Source organism: Canis lupus, chromosome 28 (genome assembly GCF_003254725.2).
Source record: "Canis lupus dingo isolate Sandy chromosome 28, ASM325472v2, whole genome shotgun sequence".
In the NCBI taxonomy this organism is placed as follows: domain Eukaryota; kingdom Metazoa; phylum Chordata; class Mammalia; order Carnivora; family Canidae; genus Canis; species Canis lupus.
In genome coordinates, this window is record NC_064270.1 from 35740068 (window position 1) to 35765342 (window position 25275).

The 25275-nt window shown below is 44.6% G+C and overlaps 1 protein-coding gene across 19 annotated transcripts in view; it reads right to left on the minus strand.

The window, feature by feature from the left end:
- C28H10orf90 (chromosome 28 C10orf90 homolog) overlaps positions 1-25275 on the minus strand; it is a 214997-nt gene that overhangs the window by 39859 nt on the left and 149863 nt on the right. For all 19 annotated transcript variants that reach the window (XR_007406752.1, XR_007406748.1, XR_007406744.1 and 16 more), the window contains one exon: positions 21143-22115. Coding sequence is in view for 8 of the 19 variants with exons in the window: in XM_049103204.1 (XP_048959161.1) it covers positions 21143-22115 (973 nt within the window). In the remaining 11 variants the exon portion in view is untranslated. The remainder of the gene's footprint in view (positions 1-21142; positions 22116-25275) is intronic.

Sequence of the window (25275 nt, forward strand, 5' to 3'; positions counted from 1 at the left end):
AAGTCAGTGGAACTGTAAAATGGAAGTTCAAAATGACTTAAGCAGTGACTCTACAATGGCCCAGATGGTACAGGCTAATAACCATTGTGGTCATAAAAGAGTACATTAAAGACTCCTAGGAAAAACTCTAATGCTCAAGGAGCTGAAGGGGAGATGGAATATAAGACAGTTCCCAAAACAGGAAATATACATGGCTAATAAACAATTCTACCTTATTTGAAATTAAACATGACTGAGATACTATCTTTCACTGATTGAATTAGTAAAGTATAAAATTATATGCACTCAATTTTAGAGAGAACACAGGAGACCAGTTCTCCTATAAAGCCAATGGCCACATGCCACAGCAACAATTTTGTAAAGCAATTGGTAGTAAGGTCTCAAAACACTTAAAAGTGTTCAGATATTTTACCCAACAATTCTCCTTCCATGAATATCACTGAAGAACACAAGCAGAAGTGTGGCCAAAGATGTATGCACAAAGATATTCAATAAGTGTTATTATTTATAGAGGTAAAAAATTAAGAAACAAGCAAAATGCCCAATATTAGAAATGTGGTTAAAAATTTTATATCACTATAGGATCTGAATATTAAACTAATACGTTCACAGAGAATTTTTAATAACATGGAAAACAAGTCACTCTGATTCATAGCTTGAGAAAAACTGTAATGATGTTAGATAAAGCCTATTGAGGTCATTTAAAAAACCCAACTTAAAATAAACACCACTTAAGTTTCCTTGTGTAAATAAAATGCAACAATGTATAGGCTTTAAAAATTAATATTGTAACAATGACCATTAGTCTATACATTTAATTTTTAAAAATACCCTAAAATCCCAACATTTTTTTAAATGAATGGCCAACTTAAGAAAATTCCACTGGAAAAAAAATATTTTACTTCCTACAACATGGTTAACTAGATACCCAAAACACCCTTATGCTAAAAAGCAATTAAAAACCATGGAAATAAGCATAAATACATATAGCTCAGCTTGAAGGAAAGTAAGGAAACCCTTCAGAGCCCAAGAAGAAAATTGGAGACCAATCCACCTTCTCTAAGGGCAACTGCTGATTTCTGGTCATCCAGAGCTTTGGATTTAAGGACAAATAGACTAGTGGACAAAACCTGGTGACTGAAACTATGGGAAGTCAGGCTAGAAACCCCTGCATGAAACACCAAGTCACAATCACAAGCCGATCCCCTCTCAGGCTTAGGGCCAATATTCACACAACCCACTCAGTATGAACAACCATAGGTTGGAATTTTAGCATAATGTGAGCCCACCTGAGAGGAGCATGAAAATCTCTGGTGGAACTTAGCCCCAATGTAGGATTCAGAATTTCCACAGATAAAGTTCCAGTGAACATGTGCTCAGAATCACAGTAGCCAAAGAGCAACCATATATGGTAACCATGGTTACCAAAGTACGCATATATAACCCCAAAAACCACAATATATGCAAGAAACCACCATTAGCAAGAGTCAGTAGATAAGCAGAACTGTAGATTCTGACTACATATGCCTCAGATACTAGAAATATCAGATAGAAATTATAAAATAATTGACATGTTTGGAGGCATAAAAGAATTAATCAAAGTTATCAATAAGGAATAAGAGACTATAAAACTGGCCAGAGCAATTTCAAAAAGAAACTTAAAGGTGCTCCCCACAACGAAGAAATGCATTAATTGAAGCTTAAAACTCAGGTGAATTTAGATAGAGCTGAAAACAGAATTAGTGAAGTAGAATACTAGCCTAAACAAAGTTTAATGAATGCCTCAGAGAGTGTCAAATAAATGGAAATTGAAAGGCAAGCCAAGAGGAAAGAGGATGGAATGAGTACAAAATACATCTGAGCAGAAGTGACAGGGGATAATAAAAGAAATGATGGAGAAGAAATAAAGAAATGGTTGTGAAACTTCCAGAACTAATAAAAAGAACCATCAGCCTCATGAAGCACAGCAAATCATGCAAACAACAAAAAAGAGATCCACATCTAAAACTGTCGTGGTGAGGCATAATCCCAACACAAACAGAAGATCTTAAAAACAGTGGGGAAAAAAAATACAAAGGTCAACAATTATTAGGCCTACAGCTGCCTTCTACAGCTGGAAGCCCAAAGCACTAGGATAATATTTTCAGACGGGTGGGAGAAAATAATTGTCATTATAGAAGCTTATGCCTTACAAAGTTTTCTTTCAAGAATATTGTGAAATAAAAATGTTTTTAGAATTCCCAACTTCCCTACCCCCAAACAAATTTGGAGAGTTTACCACCAAAAGTCCCTCCATTTTGGAGCACTTTGGTGGCTCAGTGGTTGAGTGTCTGCCTTTGGCTCAGGTTGTGATCCTGGGATCGAGTCCTGCATCAGGCTTTCTGCAGGGAGCCTGCTTCTCTCTCTGCTTGTGTCTCTGTCTCTCTCATGAATAAATAAACAAACAAAATCTTAAAAAACAAAACAAAAAACAAAACAAAAACAAAACAAAAAAACCCTACAAGTCCCTCCAGTTTGATGTGCCACCAAAAGGGACATCTCAAATATATATTTTAGGAAGATGAGAATTGATATCAGCAGCAAAGATCTGACATATATAAAGGAAAGGGGAGCCCAAGCAGTGGTAACCATGAGGTGAATTAAACAGATTGTGTAAAAGTAACATTGGATTTATAGGACTCCTAAAACAAAATATAAAAAAAATAATAGGACTAAAACATAATGATCAATCTGAGGGGGTGATGGGAGTTAAGATTCTAAATTGTTTGAGAGAGGATTAAAAATATCAACTTTCAGCTTTGTTAATTTCACATGTTACAATTTCCAGCTGGTCAATGAAATAATAAAATAAAGAGTATAACTTCCAAACAGCAGAGGAAAAAAGTAGAATAAAAAAATTATTAATTACAAGGTTATGAAAAGAGATAAAAAGAAAAGGTAGGACAAAGAGAAAGCCAAAATAACATGATGGAAATAAATCCATACATACCAGTAGTCAAAATAAGTGTATGGTCTAAATTTTCTAGTTAAAATAAATAAGAATAGCTAATAACCTTTAAAAAGAGCAGTGATTATCTTCTTGCCTTATCAGATATTAAATCATACTATGAAGATACATAAAACATAGCTATATTGGTGGAGCATATGTAGAAAAGATTTTGAACTGAGTGTGAAAAAATGTATATCAAAAATAGAAGGAAATTCGCATCTTGAAATAATTATGTGAAAATATTTGATATGAGCATTTGATTTAAGTTTCCCTCTTAGGCTAAAAAATTAAACAGGAGAGGAGCAAATTTAGGACAAAGTAAATAGACACAAGGAAATAATAAAGCTAAAAGCAGAAATCCATGTAACAGAAAATCGGCAAACAACTATAAAAATAAATAAATAAATAAATAAATAAATAAATAAATGGAACAAAACCTAGATCCTTGGAAAAATTTTAATAAAATGAATAAACCTCTAGCTACACTGATAAAGACCAAAAAAAAAGACACACAAATTATGAGTACGCAAAACAAATGAGATAACATCATTACAGATCCAAGGATAGTAAAAAAAATATTATGAACAACTTTGTGGCAATAATTTCAACAATTTAGGAAATGGCGAATTCCTCGAAGGATGCAAATTACCAAACAGATTGCAGAAGTAGTAAAAAGACTAGTCCTATAATAATTAAAGAAGTTTAATCTGTATTTAAAGGTTTCTCACAGAGAAAACTTCAGGCCAAAATGACTTCACTCATGATTTCTACCAAACACTTCAGGGAAGAAATAATATCGACCCCCCAAAGTCTCCTCTTGAAATAAAGAGATCACTTCCCAATTCGTTGTATAAAACTAGTATTTTCTTGATACCAAAACCAAAACATTTTTTAAAAGGACATACCACTCTTCCATATTTAAAAGGAACAAATATTGAAAAAAAAAGATTCCTAAAAATATTAGCAAATAGAATGCAGCAATATATTTATTTTTGGATCTATAATACATCATGACTAAATAGAGTTTAACCTAGAAATATATAGTTAATTTATCATGAAAATTTATGTAATTCCCCATGCTACAATATAAAGGAGAGAAACCCTATTATTTCAAGAGGTACATACAAAGCATGTCAGTGTTCAACAATAATAAACACTTTTCATCAAATTTGAAATAGAAATAATGAAACCACCAGAACAAAAATTGGCAAAAGATTAGACTAGACATTTCTCCAAAGAAGACATACAAAATGGCCAACATGCACATGAGAAGATGCTCGATATCACTAGGGAACCATTAAGGAAATGCACATCAAACCCACAAAGAGATACCAGTGCACACCCACTAGGATGACTATTACCAAAAAAAATCAAAATGACAGGTATGGACAAGGATACAGAGAAATTGGAAGCCTTGTGCTTTGCTAGTAGAAATGTGAAGTGTATAGGTGCTGTGGAAAATGGAATGGTGGTTTCTTAGAAAATTAAACATGGAAATCCTATATGATTCAGCAATTATACTTCTTGGTATTATACCCCGAAGAATTAAAAGCAAGAGACTCAAAGAAATATGTTCACAGCAGCATAATTAACAAAAGCCAAAAGGTGGGCCCAACGACAACCAAGTGTCCATTGACAGATGAATGCACAAAATGTGGTCCATCCACACAATGGACTATTATTCAACATTAACAAAGGAGGAAATTTTGACACAGGCTACAGTGTAGATAAAATGAAGAGATTATGCTGTGTGAAATAAGCCAGTCACAAAAGGACAAATACTGTATAATTCCACTCATATGAGGTGTCTTGAGTAGTCAAATTCCTGTAGAAAGAGGAATGGTGATTTCCAGAGACTGGGGGAGAGGGAATGGGGAATCCAAGTTTCAGTTTTGCAAGATGAACAAAATTCTGTGGATCCATGGGAGTAATGGTTGCAAAACCATTACTGAATATATTTAATGCCACAGGACTGTACACACATAAAATGGTTAAAAGGATAAATTTTATGTTATATCAGGATAAAAAATAAAAGAGAAAAAAATCAGAGTAGAATGAATCTTCTCAACCTGGCAGATGGACTCTATCTACCTACCTCACCTTCCTATCTATATTTTTAAATCCTGGCAGCTAACAAGGGAATAAGCCAGGATGCTCACCCTCATTACTGCTGTTCCACATTTTACTGATAAGTCTTAGTGTAAAAAGGCAAGAAAAAAGAAGGTAATGGCATCAAGATGGGAAAAAACAAGTAGAATTTTCATCATACATAATATTACTGTGTATGTAGAAAATCCTGGGGAATCTACAAAAAAAGCTACTATAATTAAGTGCTTCTAATGACATCGCGGATTCAAGGTCATTATACAGAAATCAATTATATATGTCTATGTGTAAGCATAAAAAAGGGGACATGAAGTGTTTAAAATCACTATCAGTCATTTTGGGGAGCATTCAGAACGTGAAATAAGCAGGAATGTATTTAACAAAACACATGAACGATCTTTATCGTGAAAACTATGAAACATCGTGGAGAGAAATTCAAGATAGATGTCGTGATGTGGAAAAATCTCAAAAGCATTAGTCTAAGTGGAAGAAAACTTCCGAGGAAAAAGCCCAATCTCCTTCAATTTATATAGATTCTAGAATAGAGACAACAAAAACAAGATTGGCAGTTTCCTGATACAGGGAGGAAGGGGAAGATGGGCTCGGAAGGAGCCAAATATTTTTCTGAGCTGAAATATTCTGTATCCCACTGTGATGCTGCCTACATGGGCACATATGCTAAACGTGTGTACCTTAAGGTAAGCAAGTTAAACCTCCGTAGAGCTGATGAAAAGCAAACAACAGAGTGTGGGATTGAAATGAGAGGGTTTTTTTAATATAAAATTAAAATTTGATAAAGTATGATGGCAGCCAGAGCCTCTCCCCACCTGAGTCCCGCAGTGACGAAACACATCAGATGCCAACATGATGTCACATTTAGGAGTATTTGAAAGATGCCCCATCTCTCAAATGCCTACATGGTCACAGAGCAGCTCCTGTGAGTCACGTAATATTTAAAAGCATGGAAATTTCTAGAAGGAAACTGGAAATACGAGTCAGGAAATCCTCGTATAAATATTAATTCGATACAAGATTGGCATTTCCAGCCAGTAGAGAAATAATAGATTATCTCATCAATCGTCCACAGACAATGGGCAAACCATTCAGGGAAAAGAGACGCCAAGCTTCTGCCACCTGAGGACGTACATCCAGGGGGATTACAGATTTACACAAAGGAGCTGGAGAATGGGCTTAGGAAAATAATAAAAATTACTGACTGTCAAAAATTAAACAGGCATGGTGACTAAATGCAATGTGGTGCCCTGGACGCGATCCTGGAATAGAAAAAGGACATTTGTGGAAAAACCGGTGAAATCGCAATGAAGTCTGGAGTTTAGTTAAAAGCACTGTGGCAATACTGATTGCCTCGTTTAGGTCAGGGGGTCTCAGCTGCGGGTGATTTTGCTCCCCGGGGAACATGTGGCAATGTGCAGAGACATTTTTGCTTGTACGGCTGAGATGAATGGAGACTCTGCTACCAGTGTCTTGGGGTCAAGGCCAGGGATGCTGCTAAGCCCTGCAACACACAGGACAGCCCCCCCAGTGAAGACCCCCCCCCATCCAAAATGCCGATAGTGCTGGGGTGGAGGAACTGTCATGGAGAAAAGTGCTGCGATTCTGTAAGACACAGGGAGAAGCTAGATGTAGGAGATATCCAGGAACTCTCCGTACCACCTTTGAAACTCTTCTGTCAACTTAAATCATTTCAAAACTCAAAGTTCAAAAATGTATGATGCCCAACATTAAAGAAATACAAAAAGGAGATTTTAACATAAATACAAATCCAAAAGAAAAAAAAAAAAAAGACTGAAGCAGACAAAGAAAATACACAGGCAATTTACAAGAGCAGAAATACAGATCTACCACAGGGGAAAAGTTCAACATGAAAAAATTTGCATCCATGTATCATAAATATCATTTTCCATTCATCAAAATGGCATGGAAATCGCTGTGATGCCAACACTGAACGTTTGTGCATCTTCAGGGAAGCTGGTGTTTATGTACCGATAGCGTAACTTCAGATACTTGTTGCAGAAAATCTTTTGGAAACCTAGATCTAAAAGCCTTCAAACTCTGCCTATCCTTTGACCCAGAAATCCTTAGGAATCCGAGTTAAGGAAATCATATGAAATGCCCATACAGATTTCTGTAGAAGGACACTTGTCATCACATTGGTTACAAAAATGTAAAAAACGAAAACAATCTATTCTATAAGAAGGTTTTTAAAACAAACCACAACAACAAAACCCCCAGGTAAATCCATGCAATGAAAGCCTGGGTAGCTTATTACAAGGTTAGCGGGAATATTGTAGGACATGAAAATGAGCTTCACAGTCCACTGCTGAGGATGAGTAGCCTCCTAGAGTGATGCTTTACAGGATGCCTTTTCTGTTTAGAAAGGACTGGAAGGACAGAATAAAGAAAACATGTTTGCTGCATCCAAGTAATCTGTTCAGGAAGATCTACGAAAATATCCGCAGTGGTGTTACCGTGGGTAGTAGGGCTTTGGTTGCTTTTCATTTCCCTCTCTTGGCTTGTCTACATTTTAACTTTTATAATGAGTATATATATATATTTTTTAACAAGAGGAAAAGAAAACATTAAAACAGCAGAAGGAATGAAAGAGAAACATTACATTTACAGCCTTTTCTAAGCATTTAAATGGATGCTGGGGAGAAACCACAGAGTTCCCATGATGCCAAGAGCCAAGGAGGGCTTGGGGCTGAGACCATGAGGATGGGCTTTCCCACACCAACTTCTCCCTGAGGTCTAGACAAGCGACCCTGGGACATTCAACATGCTTTAAGGACCACCAGTCCCAGACTCTGCGGGTGGGGTCCCACACACCACTCTTCACAGCTTCTTTGTGATCACTCGTGAACCGGTCTTGCTTTATGGGGTGCAGGACAGGATGCCACTGGAACTCAAGGTCAGTTTCACCGTCTACACGGGCCATCTGAGCCAAATCACCTCAATATAATCCACATTAATGCAAAAATGGATAAGGCCCTACCTTAACACACCAGAGCTCCTCATCTGCTGAATATATACCAACCTTGCAATGCACGCCTAGACCCTCAATTTAGTCTCCTGTCCAAAGAGGAGCAGATTTTAAGTAAAACTATACACCTTTTCCCTTCATTCCAGCAAACTTAGATATCAGTACCTGGGAAAGATAAGACCAAGCCCGAACACCAAACATCGCCCTAAGACCCTGCATGTTTACAAGAGACAGGTCTCGAAGTTGCCTGGATTTTCTGGTAACGTGGAAGGAGAAACATCAGGGGCTGCACAGACCAAATGTCCTGAGAGGGAAGAGTCACTCAGAAGACACACAGCTCTAGGATCAGGGAGTGTGGAGTTGTCACTCCTTGTGGGGCCCCCCCAGAAATGGCATTGTGTAATATGAGTGATCCCCTCCCTTAATGTAGGCTCGTGACACAACACACCAAAGCACAGTGAAGACCGAGGTAGTCCCACAGAAGATCAAAATGATGCAGTCCTTGTACCCAAATGTTTCAACTAATCAAAACAACCTGGACTTCTCTAGCTTTTGTCGCCAACTTCTGAGTCTATAGAAAACCGCCACCTAAGAGGCCAGTTTATATAGTCCTCACCCAGACTCTGAGTTTTACTCTGAGTTCCTACAGGGCATTTATCACAAGAATGGGAGTGGGGAAGGGCAGGCATTTGGGGGAGCAGGTTCTCACTGTGCGTGGCCTGACAAAGGCTCCTACAGAGGGAACCTCTGTCCTGTGCAACTGCACTTCAGGACCCCCAAACCTTGAAGAGTTTGACCATTATCCCCGGAAAGCAGAGGATCATGATGCACACAGCGGAAGGGACATGCTGTCCTCCAGACAGAACTGTCCCTGAAGGGTAGTGGCATATGCCTCACCAAAATATGTCACTTTGCAGGAGCTGAGAGCAGCTGAGAAAAAGCCAGGAGAAGAAATGCTCTCTGCCCCCTCCCCATTTCCCTATTTGACTAAAAGCACAGCATAAATTTACAGAGGTGTCCCTCCTCCCCTCTCCAGCAGGAAGGACAGGAGTTAATCATCAGAGACAACTGCAGACGCATCAGCCAGGAGACAGCACCAGCAGAAGGGACATAACGAGCTCCAGCCTTACCTGGGATCCTCCCCGCCTTGCTGACCTTGGAAGCCTGACGCTGCTTTCTTTTGTCCTGTCATTTCTTCCCAGAACCATCGTCCTTGTTGAAGATCTACATAAGCCGGACTCTAGGCCGCTGTTCAGAGTCAGATTTCCCACGCATGCCCTTGCCCATGTACACACGTCAATAAACGGATTTGCTTTTCTCTGGTTAATCTGTTTTTTTTTTTTATAGGGGCCCCAGAGAACACTTAGGAGGGTGGAGGGAAAATTATTTTCCATCCCCTACATCCTTCAGAAAAGAGCTCTTTACTGGAAAGACACTGGATTCCAGCACAGAGTCCAGTGTGGACCTTTTGAAAAAGTCCCTGGTGTGCCTGACACCCGCCCCTGGTTGAGAACATGTTTTCCACACTCTGGTGTTAGCTCCCAAGCCACAGGTGGCGGCCAGAATGTCCCCATGCGAACTGTGGTGGTTCATCCACAGGGATGCCCTCACCGGGCTCTGACCTAATCCAGGAAATAAATGATCCCGTGTAACAAATGGAGGACAATTGCTGCATTTAGCAACAAGCTATTGGGGCAGCATGGTTAAGATGACTTTCCAGGCTGGTCCTACCATCCTCATCTCTCCTTCCCCCAAAGTTAGTGGGGAGCACGGAAAATAAAGTTACATATTTTTTGGAAAGACTTGAGCTGCTTCTGCTTTAAGATAATGGGGAAAATAGGAGAGCTCACGAAGCCAGAGGAGTTAAACACACCACCACCTATTTCACACATTTTTCTTCCCTTTTCTTCAGGGTCACCCATTCCTGGACCACTTTTTCTTACAGAATTCACTGTTAGACCCATTCCTTCTTCCAAGATCCCGTCTACATGAATTTCCCACAGACAAGTCAGGTGGCACTGGGTCTAAAGATAATTATTTCCACTGCACACCCACTGTGCTCGGTCCTTGTGCACAAGGTCAGCAGCTAGCAGAGCCTGAACTGAAACTCAGATGAATCTCGTCCCCACACCCACGGTCTTCTGACGGTCACGTTCCCCTGACGATCACCGTTTCTCAGGCAGGTTTAGATGGCAGCTCTGCAGTTGCCCAATTTAGAAGATCAGACCATTTATTCTGTGGTCAGCCCGCCACAGCCCTTGAAACCAGGTCTCTCAATGACCATTTCCTAAACAACGTGAGGACACAAGCCACTCATACAACTAAGGGAATGCCTCAGGGGAAAAAGCGGGGGGAAAAGCCTTTTCCCCCCCATAAAGACAGTTGAGGTAGCTGACATGAACAACTTTGAGAGATCATATAGATGTTGGGAGATGATCTGAACATCATAGTCGAGATTATTGGGGAAAACAATACAATCTCATCCAAATTTACCAAGACCTAAGTGAACACACACACAAAACCCTTCATAATGTTTTTGCAACACTGTCCCTAGGTTTTCTCTTTTAACATTAAATCAGATCATCTAAAGGATAATGAGAACTTGTTCCATGGTAATACTTACTGAGTTCTTGGAGGGAAACAACAGTTGGAAATTTTTTCCTGCTAAATTTTAAAACCAAGTGGGAATGCCATAGTTTTCACTTCACTTTTTTGCAACCTACCTCTGGACAATGAATCTTACATGGCTCCCCACCCGTTCTTGGCCAGAGAGGTTTTAGATATGTCCACAGGAAGAGGTGGTTTGAGGAAAGACAAGACAGCTGGCTTTTAAGGGACCCTGACATCAGCAAGGCTTTGTTGGGTCATCAAAATGGCCTGTCCTCCAACCAGCACACAAGTCCTGAGCAAGGGCTCTGTGCTGTGTAGCTCTCTGCTGGCTGTGGAGAGGTCAATGCCAAGACTCAGACCTGGATCCTGACCTCAAGCTCCATGCAATCTAGAGGAAGAAAATGGTCTTCAAAATATAGCAAATATATCATATTAATAGGCCATAAAAGTCCTGGGAGTTGGGTACTTAAGAGAAATGGCTGGACCAAGTGCTGAGGCTGTGTCTCAGTCTGGTGAGCAACAAGGACTGCTGAGCAGGCTGGTCTGTCATCACCGTGGGCTGTAAGGAGGTCTAGGCATAGAATACAGGGCCAACAGTCCTCAGCCATGGGGGATTTTGTTGTGCCCCCAACCAGGCAATGTCTGGAGATAATTGATTTGGTCACAACTGGGAGGGAGGGCTATTGGCACCAAGTGGGCAGAGGTCAGGGGTGCTGTTAACCCCCCACAGTGTACAGACAGCCCTTACAACAGAGAGTGATCTGGCCCCACATGTCTAGGCCTAGAAGAAAGGTTCTGAGGCCTAAAGAAGAAAGGTATGAGGTGCGGGGCCATGGGGACAGCCACAGCCAAGGTCGAGGTGAGAAGCAGGAACAAGGAATGCTCACCAGCAATCACAGAAATGCCAGCTCAAACCACAAGGCTGGAGTTTTCATCTTGGAATTTGCAGAACTTAGCAGATTGGTCCCTAATCTTGGCCAAGCACGTATACAGAAAGGGCCTTCACAACTGAGAAAAGAAGCTTCCACCTCGGCTTCTCCTGCAGTTGAATCTGGCACTGTGCCCCAAAACCTTAAAAGGTTGATACTCTCTGATCTAGATCCGCCAGTTAAAGGATTTTTTCCAAAAGGATGTAATCTAGCAAAGCCTTACACACCCAGTGTTCGCATTAATATTATTCCAAAAAGTGAAAAATGAGTAACAACTTTAAGGGCCAAGAATGAAGAAATAGTTAAATAAACTATGATATGTCCATAAAACTCACCATTTCAGTCAATAAAATGTTCTCTGTAAAGTACTGTTAATATCAGGAAATATTTATGACCTAGGGCTGAGTGGCAGAGACCCAGAGGAAAATCACATACGTAGCAGGATCTCAACTATTTAAAAGAAAAAAACATACATGCGTAAAAAACCTTGGAACAAATACACCAAAGTATTAACAATGATTATTAAGCTTTTTATTCTGCTTTTTTATTATTCTCAGTTGCCTGTAACGTATTAGTTTTATATCAGGAAAATAAATCCATCTGGGCATGGAAGTTCATGAAGGCAATAAAGAAAGGTATGGATAGGGGTGGTGGGGGTGGACACAGAGGCCAAGGGACGGCTGTGGGAGACTTTCGGCTTTTTCAGTGACCAAACATAGCAGCAAGGGACTGGGAAGGGGTTCAAAGATGACCCAGGCTTCTGAGCCTGGGGTCCAGGAGCTGAGACGACCATTACCAAGAATAGAAGCAAACAGAACTGAGCACAAAGGTGACCACGGTGGCCTGGGATGTGCCATCAGAGGCTGCAGAACACAGCCAGATGCGTGAGTGTGAAGCCTGCCCCTCCCTCCACAGTGAGCAGGTGCCTCTGTGCAAATCTGTTTACCTGGAACCTGAAGGTAAGCAATGTTCCCACCTCATGGCCTTTTAGAGCAGTAAAGGGATGAAAATGGTGAAGTACCTGGACCAGTGCCCGACAACACTAAGACCCCAATATGGAAAAGCTGGGGAGCTCATAGCACTATCACCCGATAGAAATGCTGCTGCTCCTTCCAGGCCCCAAATATTTGCATCCCAACCCTGTTCAGTCCCTGTCCCTCTCTTTCCTTGGGCCTTCTCAAACAATTCTGCAGCATAAAACACCAACTCTAGGAAGAAGCTTCCCAACCACACCTGTAGCCTAGAACATTCTCCAAAGCTCTAGATTCATGGGCCCAACCTCCAGCTTGCCCACTGCACCAGAAGGTTCCACTGACACTTCAAATGTATCCTGACCTTGTGGCACTCGGGGTCATCTCTGCTCCTCCTTGCATCCTCCCCATCTGGATGAAAACCTTCTTCCCTGTTATCCATAATACACAAACAACTCTTAAAGCTCAACAAGAAGAAAACAAACAATTCCAGTAAAACATGGGCCAAGACCTTAACAGACACCTCACCAAAGGAGATACGCAGATGGCAAGTAAGCAGAAAGATGCTCCACGGAAAGATGCTCCATGTCATCAGGGAATTGCAAATTAAAACAACAGTGAGACACCGCTACACACCCATTAGGATGGCCACAATCCAGAAGGCTGACCACACCACATGCTAGTGAGCATGAGGAGCAACAGAAGCCCTCACGCGTTGGCTGGCCGGAAGGCAAAATGGTACAGCTACTTTGGAAGACAGTTTGGCAGCTTCTTACAGAACTAAACACGCTCTGGGAAAGCTTTCTGTAAAAGTAAACAAACAGACCAACAAAAACTAAACATCCTCTGGCCATGCGATCTAGCAGTCACACTCCTTGGTATCTCCCCAAAGCAGTTGAAAACTTATGTCCACAGAAAAACCTGCGCACAGATGTTTACAGCAGCTTTATTCAACACTTAGAAGGAACCAAGATGTCCTTCAGCAGGTGAGCGGAGAAACTGTGCTCCATCCAGACGATGGAATATTATTCAGTGCTAAAAATATAAATAAATAAATAAATAAATAAATAAATAAATAAATAAATAAATAAATAAAGTTGAGCTATCGAGTCACAAAAAGACATAGAGGAATCTTAAATGCATATCGCTAAGTGAAAGGAACCAACCTAGAAAGACAACGTACTGTAGGATTCCAACTACTGGACTTTCCAGAAATGGTGAAATACAGAGACAATAAAATGGTCAGTGGTTGCCAGGAGTTAGTGGGAGGGAGAGATGAATAGAGCACAGAGGATTTTTAGGGCAGTGAACTATTCCTTAGGCTACTACAGTGGTGGATACGGGTCACAGTCCCGTGTGTTTCAACCCACAGGAGGCACAGCCCCAGGAGAGCACCTACAGTAAACGACAGACTTTGTGTGATTGTAGTAGATCAATGTAGGTTCATTGACTGTGACAAACGTACCACTCAGTGGGGAGGTTGACAGTAGGGGAGGTTGCTGCATGCGTGGGATGTGGGATTTGTGGCAAATCTCCGCACCTTTCTCTCAAATTTGCCGTGAACCTAAAATTGCTCTAAGAACTAGTCCATACACAAAAACACCACCACCTTCTCTGAATGCTTAAGCCAGAAATCCGGGTTCCACCTCCTCTGGCTTCTTCCTGAGCTCAGCGGTCCTCAAGGCCTGCGAGTTCCACCATCAGACTTCTCTCACCTCTGCAGCCCCCAGGATGGCTCTCAGGTGCACCACAGCTATGGCCTCACCTGCTTCCATCTCTCACCCTCTCTGAGAAGCAAGATGATCTTATTAAAGCATAAATTGCATCACACCATCTTGCTGCACTTAGGGTAAAATTTTAAATCCTTTTTCTGGTCTCTAAGCCCCTAACCCCACCTAGGACTGTGGCCCGGGCTCACATGGCCTCACTTACTATGTGGGAGGTGCACAGACCTTCTCAGCAACTCCAAAGTGTCATGACCCAAAGCTTTGGGACACAATGGCCCTTCTACTTACCATTCAAGAATCAATTTTTAAAAGGCTCCTCCTCAGAAAGTTCCTGCTAACGTCCCTTCTTCTCAATTAAGCCTGCCTTGTCAAACTCTCTTACAGTCATCACTACCCCCTAGAGCACTGACCGTGGTCTACAATCACACTTATTTTGGGGAGTCAGTTGGATGTCTGTCTTCCCCCTGGACCATAACCTGCATGCCAGGGAGACCATATCTAAGTTTTGTTTCAGTGTTATGGAACCAGAGCCTCACCCAGTGCCTGACACCGTGGCTGACACAATAAATGTCATGTGACTGAGGGAGGGTTGTCTAGATGGAACACTGGTCTGGCACTAGCAGGAAGTGCCGGGGCTGGACACATGCCTAAACCACTTAGTGGCAATGGCAGGTGGCACAGAAGTGCCTGATCCTGGGATCCCTGGGTGGCGCAGCGGTTTGGCGCCTGCCTTTGGCCCAGGGCGCGATCCTGGAGACCCGGGATCGAATCCCACATCAGGCTCCCGGTGCATGGAGCCTGCTTCTCCCTCGGCCTATGTCTCTGCCTCTCTCTCTCTCTCTGTGACTATCATAAATAAATAAAAATTGAAAAAAAAATATTTTAAAAAAGAAGTGCCTGATCCTGCTGCTGACGTACAAAGAAGCAGGACAGCACGTGCCAACATTGAACCTTAGTGACACTGCATCTCTGGAGCGGGAGAAAAAAGAGTCAGAGAAAGCCAGGAGGGTACTGGTTGGGAAAGGTTGGGGCGAACCCAGAGTACTCAGGGCGCTGGAGGTCAAGGACGAGAGAGCTCTTCCCTTGGACTCTGAGCATCTTTCCTACATTCTGGGAGTTAACCTACAGAGATGATCCCCCCCCCCCCATTCCACAGGTGGGACAATGGGAGACTTTGTAGGAAAAGGACCTGCCCAAAGTCACCCAGAGAGCCCGCCCCTGAGCAGGAGGTGGCATGCTTTTCCAGTGAAAGCCCAGAGAGCAAATACTATGGGCTTCATGGGTCACTCGGCCTCTGTCCCAACTAGTCAACTCTGCTGTCTAGTGAGGAAGCAGCCACAGAACAGCATGTGGAACAGCATGGCTGTGTCCCAAGGGAACCTGATTTCCAGAAACGGGTGGGTTCGGCCCCCTGGGCTGCAGTTTGCTAACCCCTGCGCTCCAGCTCCTGCTAGATACCAGGGGTCCCAGTTTAGCGGTCCCTTTGCCAGCTGATTCTAACACCCACTGGCTTGGTTTACTGTTGACAACAAAACAAAACACAAGAACTCATTCCACTCGATTCTTCTTGTGTAGCTCCATAAAACGTAAGAAGACACAGGCAGATAGTTCACCTGGTCCTCAACGGCGCTCCTTGTGATCATGGTCTAAATGTGGGCCAGCCCCTGGGAGACAACTCCCCATCCAGTTGGTCAAGGCAGCCTCAGGGGATGCCCCACAGGCACATCCGGTCGCTGTGGCACCACCAGCACACCTGATCATCCACAACCCTGCTGGCTTTTCCTTCCAAACAGTCAGCGTCTGGCCACCTTTCAGCACACCCACCACACCACCTGGTCCAAGTCGCTGCTCCTGCACCAGGACAATGTCCAGCACGCATTTACTGAATGAATGAATAAACATCAAGGGTGGGGAGCAAATTCTCCAGTATCCTCTTTGTTCAGGTGCTAAGGTCCACGCGCATGCCCCCACCTCACTGTCCCAGATCCAGCCATGCAAGATCCTTGAGGTGTTTTAGAGAAGTAGGAGGTCACAGACGAGAAAGGTAGATTAAAGGGCAGCATGGCCAGCTATGATGTGCACTGTGATGCCCTCGATCCCCCTCAGGAAAGAAGGAATGATTCCCCAGCTGCTGAGAGTCCACCAGGACCATGGCAAGCATCTGGCACAGAGAGCTGCCTCACTCACGGTCACAGCCCCTTCCCGGGGGGGGGGGGGGGGGGCAGGTAAAGGCACAGCCGCCTTGTCTCAATTCAGAATAACTCTGATGGGCCATCCCAAATTCAGAGTTCCCACAGGCCTTCATTATGACCGCATCACAGAGCGACTTCTCCCTCTGCCCATTCCTACTTTTTTCCCTTCCCATCCACAGATGCCAAGACCACTCCCTAATAAATGCCCGTTAACCTCCAGCTCAAAGTTGGGTTTCCAGAGAAGCCAACATGCAAGACTGGCAAACAGAGTAAAATTTGTTTTGGAGGATGAATGGTTTGGAGTTAGCAAATTTCAGCCAGTAGGCCAAATCGGGCCACTGCCTGTTTTTGTAAATAAAGCTTTATTAGGACATGTCCATGCTCATTTACTTATGCATTGTCTGTGGCTGCTTGAGTTGAGTAGTCACTACGGAAACCATCTGGCTCTTTACAATGAAAGATTGTAGACCCCAGTTCTAGATCATTAAAGGAAAATCGTATTTGTAAAAAAAAAAAAAAAAAGAAAGAAAGAAAATAGTATTTGTAAAATAAGAGCTCCTCAAATGTTTTCTGGCTTCTGATAAGAAGTTCTCATGGGACTAAAGGAGCAGAACCCAATGCAGATTTCTCTGGTAGGCTTGACACGTATGCATATGGTCTATCATTTTCCCTTAGTGATGAAAGTGCTTTCTTCATGACATAAACCTCACTCGCTACCCATGTGTTAGATCATAGCATCAGAACACTGGTAGACACAGTAGACCTTTCACGATGCAGCAGGGATCCAGTCATTCCTCTCCAGTGAATCCTCTCCAACCATTCACACCATTGATCACCAGTGATGCTAAGCTCCACCAGGAACTTCTCAGACCAAGGCCACCAGCAGTCTGAGCACCAGCGCAGCATACTGAGACACAGAGTCTGCCACAGAACTTCAATGCTTGGGGCAAATAAAAAAAAAAGTACAAAGTCTCTTCTCCAAAAGCATCTAGTGAACATCAATGGATGTCTTGGGAACAGGAGAAAGCTTCAGATCTAGGCCACAGATGCAAAATGAAACTGGCAAGAAGTAACGTACCAAAGTCAATACTGTTTCAGGCATGCAACACCCAGCAAAGAGAACTATTCCTATCAATACTGTACATCCCATAGGACAGCACAGAGAATGGGATTTCAGGCTGGGAAGGATTTCTGAGCCAATAAGTTCCACCTGTACCAAATGATGTAGCTTAGTAACTTAATTAGAAATTAACTGGGTAACTCACTCTCCTAATAGATTCTGGCCACCAAATGCTACTATTACTCCCTATGTCCATGAGTGGTCTTCAAATATTCCCATCGTGGTGATAGTGGAGATGGGGCCCACTACTGAGTCTCCACCCAGCTAGCTGCTCTGCTTAGGGCTGTCATTGAGAGAGTACAGTCAGAGCCAAGCACAGGACTGTTCTCAGCTCCGACACTTAATGGCCATGTGGACTTGGGCAAATCATTTCATCTTCAAGCCTTCTTTGTCTTAGCTGCAAAATAGGGATAACGATACCATCTCTACAGAATGGTCTGAAGGATTCCAAGAAATGGACACAACCGATCAGTCAGGACCTGGCGTCTAGAACCTGCATGGTATATGCTACGGTCCTTAGTAGGATGAGTGCTGAAGACAATGAAACCCTTCCTGAGAGCAGAGCAGGGAGCTGTACAATGCCCATCCTGCGGGTGCCGGCGGGAGGCATACCGACAGTGGAGACACAAGGAATGACACAAGGAATGTGATGCCCCCGTAGACATGGCCTATCTCTACTGCACCAAATGTGTGAAAGTTTCCCATTTTCCCTAATCTTAGTAACCTTTCTGCATGTGTGCCCCGGAGACTCATTCTAGAACACAATGTATAGGACTTCCTGTCTGGTGACCTAATGACTAGAACTGAAACGGCCTCGCCTGTTTGTAGAACCTTCCAGACTGCACCTCCCTTGTGGCTGAATGTCAGCAAGGCGGCTGGAGAGGATGCTGCTCGCACAGGATCTGGGGATCCTTCAGATAAAAAGAATCAGATTCAGTAACTATGAAATACGAAGACCGCTAATAGCTTGTGTAGCCACAGGAGGTTGTCAAGAATGCCTCCGCCGAGATCCCCGTTCCAGACAGGAAACACAAACAGCTCCTCGGAGTTTTAATGAACACTGTCCCTGTCAGAAAGCACTTGCAATAAGGCTAGAAAGCTCTGTCAAGACCGAAGGTCAGCAAGCTCACCGTCGGAGGTCTGTGTAGATTAGCCCAGGACAGGCTGTGGCAGTTAAAGCCCATGGGCGGTGCTTATAAACCTCAGGCAAGAATTCAGTAGCATGGACAAGAAGCGTGTTCCTGTCACCTGGGAACAAATACATCCCCTTGCAAATGACTTTCTGAGTGAGAAAGTAGGAAAGTCTAGGGAGGGTTGTGTGAGTGACTGTGTCTATGTACGCATCTGAGGCATGTGCGCAAAATGGCGAGCTCAAGCTTCTGTAATTGGAGCTTGATGACTGAGGGACCCAGAGTCACATGGACACTCTCCCTCACAGATGTCACCTGTGGCAAGTAGAGCAGTTTTGTTTAATTTTTCCAAACTAGAGGGAATCTTCGAGAACACCAAATGCAACCCTTATCTAGCTACTCAGATGAAGAAAGGCTCGGAGAGTTGGGGTGGCCTGTCTACATTCACTGCACAAGAAAATAATAGACCAGCAACTTTCAAAAAGGTGACCCAGCCTCTGTGAATATATCTCCTCAAATGGTAGAATGAGGCCACATGATTCAGAGCCACCCACATGGAATCCTTGGGATCTGGAGTATATTCTGAGGGAAATCGGCCCATGGGAAGTGACTCATACTCTTTGCCTAAGAACATCAGTTACACGAGCAGTCATTCTACAAAGTCAAAATCAAATATCTTCTCTGCACCAAAACCAAATAAGTTGGGGTTGGGGTGGGGGATTTTCTCTGCTCATGCTCCTTTCCCGTGAAACCAATGTTTGGGACCTGGCTCTAGGGATTTTTAAAGAGCCTTTGAGGAACATGCCATAAATCCAAAGGATTATTTCACATCATGAGACACAACATAAAGACAAGGATGTGCTTCAGTGGGGGTGGAGGGGACAGACATACAACAATGTAGGTTGTATGTTTCCGGAATCTTCATGGACCAGGAAGAGGAGATGGTTGACTCGGGCGATTTCTTTCTTTCTTTCTTTTCTTTCTTTCTTTTCTTTCTTTCTTTTCTTTCTTTCTTTTCTTTCTTTCTTTATGATAGAGAGAGAGAGAGAGAGAGAGGCAGACACACAGGAGGAGGGAGAAGCAGGCTCCATGCACCAGGAGCCCGACGTGGGATTCGATCCCGGGTCTCCAGGATCGTGCCCTGGGCCAAAGGCAGGCACTAAACCGCTGAGCCACCCAGGGATCCCCTGACTCGGGTGATTTCTTAAGATACTGAGGCCCATCTTTGTAACATTGATCAGGGCTTACATCTTCCTTTTTGCAGTAAGTCTGTAAGACTCAGAAGCATTTCGATGGTCTAATCAACCTGAAAGGCACGTCAAATTGCCTTAAAAATCTCTGCGCATTCAATATACACACGCTTGTTAAAATTAATTACATCATTTACCATTTCTATGCACATTATAGCTTAAAATGTTTTACAGCCATTTTTATTAATTAATAAAGCCTTAATGGACGAAAATTATACCATAAAATTATTGTACGTATGCTGCATTTCCAGTTTTACTACTATTATCTTTAAATATTTTCCCCGAGTGGAAAGTCACTAATTCATAAATTAGAGTCTCTCTCGCTGAAAGTAAAACTGAAAATTGGAAGTTTTCTACAGAGAAAGAAATCTCGTGTCGGGCGAAGGCCTGTTTGCCCCTTCCTCATCTCTTAAGAAAGGTAAAGGGGTGCCCAGGGCTGCTGACATTGGGAAATCTGCCTTGCTCTGGCAGTGGCAGACCGAACAACAAATTCTAGCCGAGTTGCCCCAGAAAATTCCTGCTTTTGCTCTTTGACAGGGAAAGTCCCCAACTTTTTAAAGAAATGTCCCATAAGTACTAATCTCCCCCATGCACACACCTACACTGCCCCGCGCGCGCGCACACACAGTTATGGACTGTATCTCTAAGAGCAATCCATAAATACCAACTGCCGGATTGAAAGGTAAAGAGGAGCAGGACTGTGGACCCTTCCAGATATGCAGATGTTCAGCCCAGAGACACAAAACCTCTAGGCGTGGACAGCACTTTGCTCTCTGCTGTTTTCCAGCGATGTGGCCCTAAAATAATTTCACCAGGGGGGCTAGCCTTTCCTGCTCACTATGCTACAGGGTCTGGAGCTATTGTTGGAGACAAGAGGGAAGGTCTCCCAGAATCTATAAAAGTATCTGTGAAAATCTAACGCAGACTTGAACACTGAATTATCCATCGTCACCTTAGAGCAGAGCAGATAGAGCGAGGCTCCGGAGAACTGCTCCTTGAAATAAGTCACGGAGAAGAAAGTGGCCGCCCACCTTGGCGGGGGACTTGCACGGATGAGCTAACAGCCAGGGATCTGGACTTGGCAGCCCCACCTCCCCAGGACGGCAGCGCCACTCACCTGTCGCGTAACTCCAGCCGGGAATGTGAATGGCCAGCTGGCTGGCACCACGCCCCGGGCCACAGTCTGGGTAGTCCTCTCTCCCTTTGCTTACAGTGACCTGATTAACTCCCACGTCCGAGAATGCTCGATCTTCTACCCGACGTGAGCCACTGCAAGGGCAGGCGGAGGGCCCCAGATGCACCTGCTCCAACGCTGGGTTTTCCTTCAAGAAACTTTCTTGCAAACCTGGGTTCCAGTGGCGGCCTGGCAGGTCTGGGCTCCTCTGGGTGAGCTCCTGCTTCAAGGCGCTGCAGAGGGGCGCCCCGTTAGCTGGGCCATCTGCTCCATCTGGCGTCAATCTGTGGGAACTGCAGCTCAAGTGGAGCGACAGGACCGACCTGTGCATTTTGGGGCCTGCACGTTGAGGCTGCTGAGCCGGGCCGGGGAGGGCCCCATCTAGGTAGCCGCCGGAGCTCGGGCACTGCTGGGACACCCTGAGGTGCACGCAGGAGCTGAACACCAGCGGCCCCTTCCCCGCCTGCGGGGCGCCGGGAGGAAAGGCGTCCTCCTGGTCGTCCTCCAGGTTGGTGACCCAGTACCCGTGGGCCTCGCACAGCCGGGGCTGCGTCTCGGGCACCTTCAGGCGCATCACAGAGCAGGTTCTGGAGAGCTCCGCGCAGGTGCACGGTCCCTGGTGCCCACGGGGCGCGGCGGGTGCACAGGGCTCCGCGAGCAGAGCGCCCTGGGCCTCCCATGCCAGGCTGCCGGCTGGGGGGCCCACGCGCCGGGCCGTGATGGTGATGGATGCGAAGCCCCTTGGGGGCCCAGGCTCCCCGGGAGGGAGGCCCACGGAGGCCTGCGGATGTGCGCGCGGGGCAGGAGCGCAGGGCACCTGCAGCGCAGCCCGGGTTGCCTTTGATTTATTCTCATCAATCAGCTGTGAAATGACTATGGATGAAATCATTTTTGTGTTTTGCGATGCCAGAGTCTCCTGCAAATGGAAAAAGATGGCAATTATTCACGCAGCCCATTGTCATGCAGGCAGTAAACGCTCCTCCAAGGGCCAAGAGGACGTCCTGAAGCGTGTTCTCGTCTAAGGCCTCCTGCCCCACACCTGATGCCTCCTCCCGGGCTCCCGAGGGCGGGAAACCCAGACCCATCTGTGAAACGGTTAAACATTCTGAAATCATTCCCCCCACCAACCAGGGGGAATTGGTTTTCTCTGCTGGGTGTCTATTGTTAGTTTATTTAATGATGTTCGGGTGGAAGGGGATCATCAAATTTTAATAATCCTCTCCACTAGGCCCGGGAACCCCTGAATACAGGTTCACAGCCTCATGGGGGAGGGAGGATGGAATTCTGGAGCAGGGCTGGGACCTGGGGCCGCAGGTTCATGTGGGGGGATGAGTTAGCCCTCCCCCCACTCTGCCTGCGTCCCCAACACAATCCTCTACCTTGGCTCCCCATGCTTGCCATGGTGGGGGTCAAATGCCAGACAGCCGAACAAAGGCAATCAAACACCCAAGCTGGACTTAACCTAGACTAACAGAGACCATGGGAATCACTAATCAGAAATGGGGCGGAGGGGCGTTGGAAGAGACAGTGTGGTTGCTCTGCACCGCAGGGCTCAGGGGCACAGGCACAACCACCTCTGTCCAGTAGCGGGAGCAAGGTGTGCCACGCTTCCTTATCAGCAGAGCTGTGTCCTAGCAGTAAACTGCTAGTGTGTCCAAAACAATGTGCTGAGATTTTTAAATAAAGCATCTAACCAGGTCAATAGCAGGAGGAAGGATCTCTTCTGTCCTGGTTTTGTTTTTCATGTGTGCGTGGAGAACACTGCAGAAAGCTACGTGGGCGAGTGCGTAGTGCAGGCTCGCAGGCCCGGGGTCGGAGGCCCCCTTTTCGATGCTCCGTATTCTCCGTGCTTAAAAGGGACCCTTGCCTGAACCTGCATACGGTAACCACTCGATTCCCACCGGGAGCAGAGCCTTCTCGAGGAGTCCGGAGGCTTAATTGGTGCTCTGCAAGTAAGCAGCAATTCTCAAGCTGTAAGGGGCCTGGAATGCTAAGCACTGCAGGTTCCCAGGCTCCAGAGCTTCTGATTCTGTAGGTCTGTGGGTGGGGCCCCATCATGTGCATTTGAACCAATCCCCGTGATTCTGATGCAGGTGATCCAGGGAATACACTTTGAAAAACGCCAACAACGGCTGGTCTTTTCAAGGAGGGGGAAGGGCTTGTGCTTGATGGGAATGAGAAAATTGTTCTCATTCCCTTAGATGTGTTAAGCACAAAATTTTCTTCAGGGCAGGATCAACACTTATGCCACTAATGTAATGCTTTTCTCCACCTGGACTTTGGACAGGAGGCCTGGCACACGGGATCTTAGCACCTGAGGCTCTTTGATTCTTACTGTTACCATGGGAAGGTGGTCAGCTACTCGGTTTTTCCTCCCCGCCCCCTCGCCCCTGTTTTTCACCATAGTCCCCATCACCTGACACATACTCAGATTTTAAAGATACATGGGAAGTTGCAAATTCAAAAGATAACAAGAGACAGGTGAAGAAGAAATAATCGTTTTAAAACTCACTTCATCTTTTTAAAAACCTAAATAGCACTGGCTACCTTTTTCCAGGTGGCTCACGAGAGCCAGGCTCTGCTTGAAACCTCCTTCAAGGTGGGGTCTCCTCTTCAGCGCTTCTCATGATACATAACAACCTGGGAGGCCCCCAACTGCCTCAGAATCCCTGGGGGTGGGGCCCGGGCATCAGTGCTTTTAGTTTCCAATGTGATTCCAGTGGGCAGGTGATGTTGAGAAGCAGCACCTGAGGCTTCTGAGGCACCTGTCTCTCCTTTCTAGGAGGCACTTTCCATGACTGTAGTTTACATATGAGAAAAGTGAAGTGCGTCTGGCACCAACCCCAGGCAGTTTGATTGGCACACAGTCCCTCTCTAGTTAATTTTACTTCTGAAATTAATTGCCTGTCCACCCTACCAGGTGCTTAATCGTACCTGGTAGGAATTCCTTTGACACAGGTCTCTGAAAGAAAAAGCCAATAGTCATCTTGGAAAGTGGGCTGTGTTGGTCTTATTTTATACTCTATAACAATGTTTCCCAAAGTTTGGGCCAGGGACCACTGGTGTAAAAAAAACATCTAGCATTGGGGTGGGGGTTAAAAATGTTGACTTCTGGGCTCTTCCCTCCCGCTCTCTAGGTGAAGGGTAAATCAGGATCTCTGGGGATATGGCCAAGAAGCCATGTTTTTAACCAGCTGCCAGGTGATTCTTCTGCACAGATAGGGTAGAAGAAATGCCAGGCTGGGATTCAGACCTCCTGGGGTCCATCCTGAGCACACGGTGGGGGAACACCCTGGGGCTACATTGGGGGTTTCGGGTACCACTATAGGAGGTCCTAAAGGCCCAGAAGGATAGGATGAAGAATTGCCCACCACCTCATTACCTTGGGCCTGGCAGGTGTAACTGTGACTTTGAGTCCATCAAATGCAAATAGATGAAGGAAGAACAATAACGAATGGCATGAATTTGAATGTAATTCTGAAGCTAGGGAGTTGCCTAGTATGTCAAGGTGACACTGCTCCTGAGGGAGAGATGCTGACAGAAACCCAGTTCCCAAGAAAAGTCTGGTTGCCTTCTCTGCCTTATAGGAAGTTTTGTAGATCAAAAACAATGAAGGATGTGAAACTACCTCTCAAAATATGAACATGATATGTAACCGCAGGGTGTGACATTTTCTGTGACTTAGCAGAAATCAGAGGACATCTGATGGATTCAAACCTCCAGATGAGTGAGGGGGTACTTATAATGAATGCATCTGTGTTTATTTGAATTACATAAGTGGAGATAACCTATCACATACCCAATACTTTGAAATGTTGTCAATGTGAATATAGAATGAATGAAAGCTTTCTAGACGTAAATTCTGTCGTTATAACATAGAGTCATGATCAACCCATTTTTTTCATGAACTCATCAGACATATCTATTGAGCTTCTTCAACAGGAAACTGAGGAAACTTCTTGACCCCATGGAGTTAACAAATGGGAGAGAACACCAAGCAGGGATTGTGGTTGTCAGGACTGGAATTATTGGTTAAGTTTTACTATGTTTTCTTGAGGTGCTCTCACCCAGCTTTG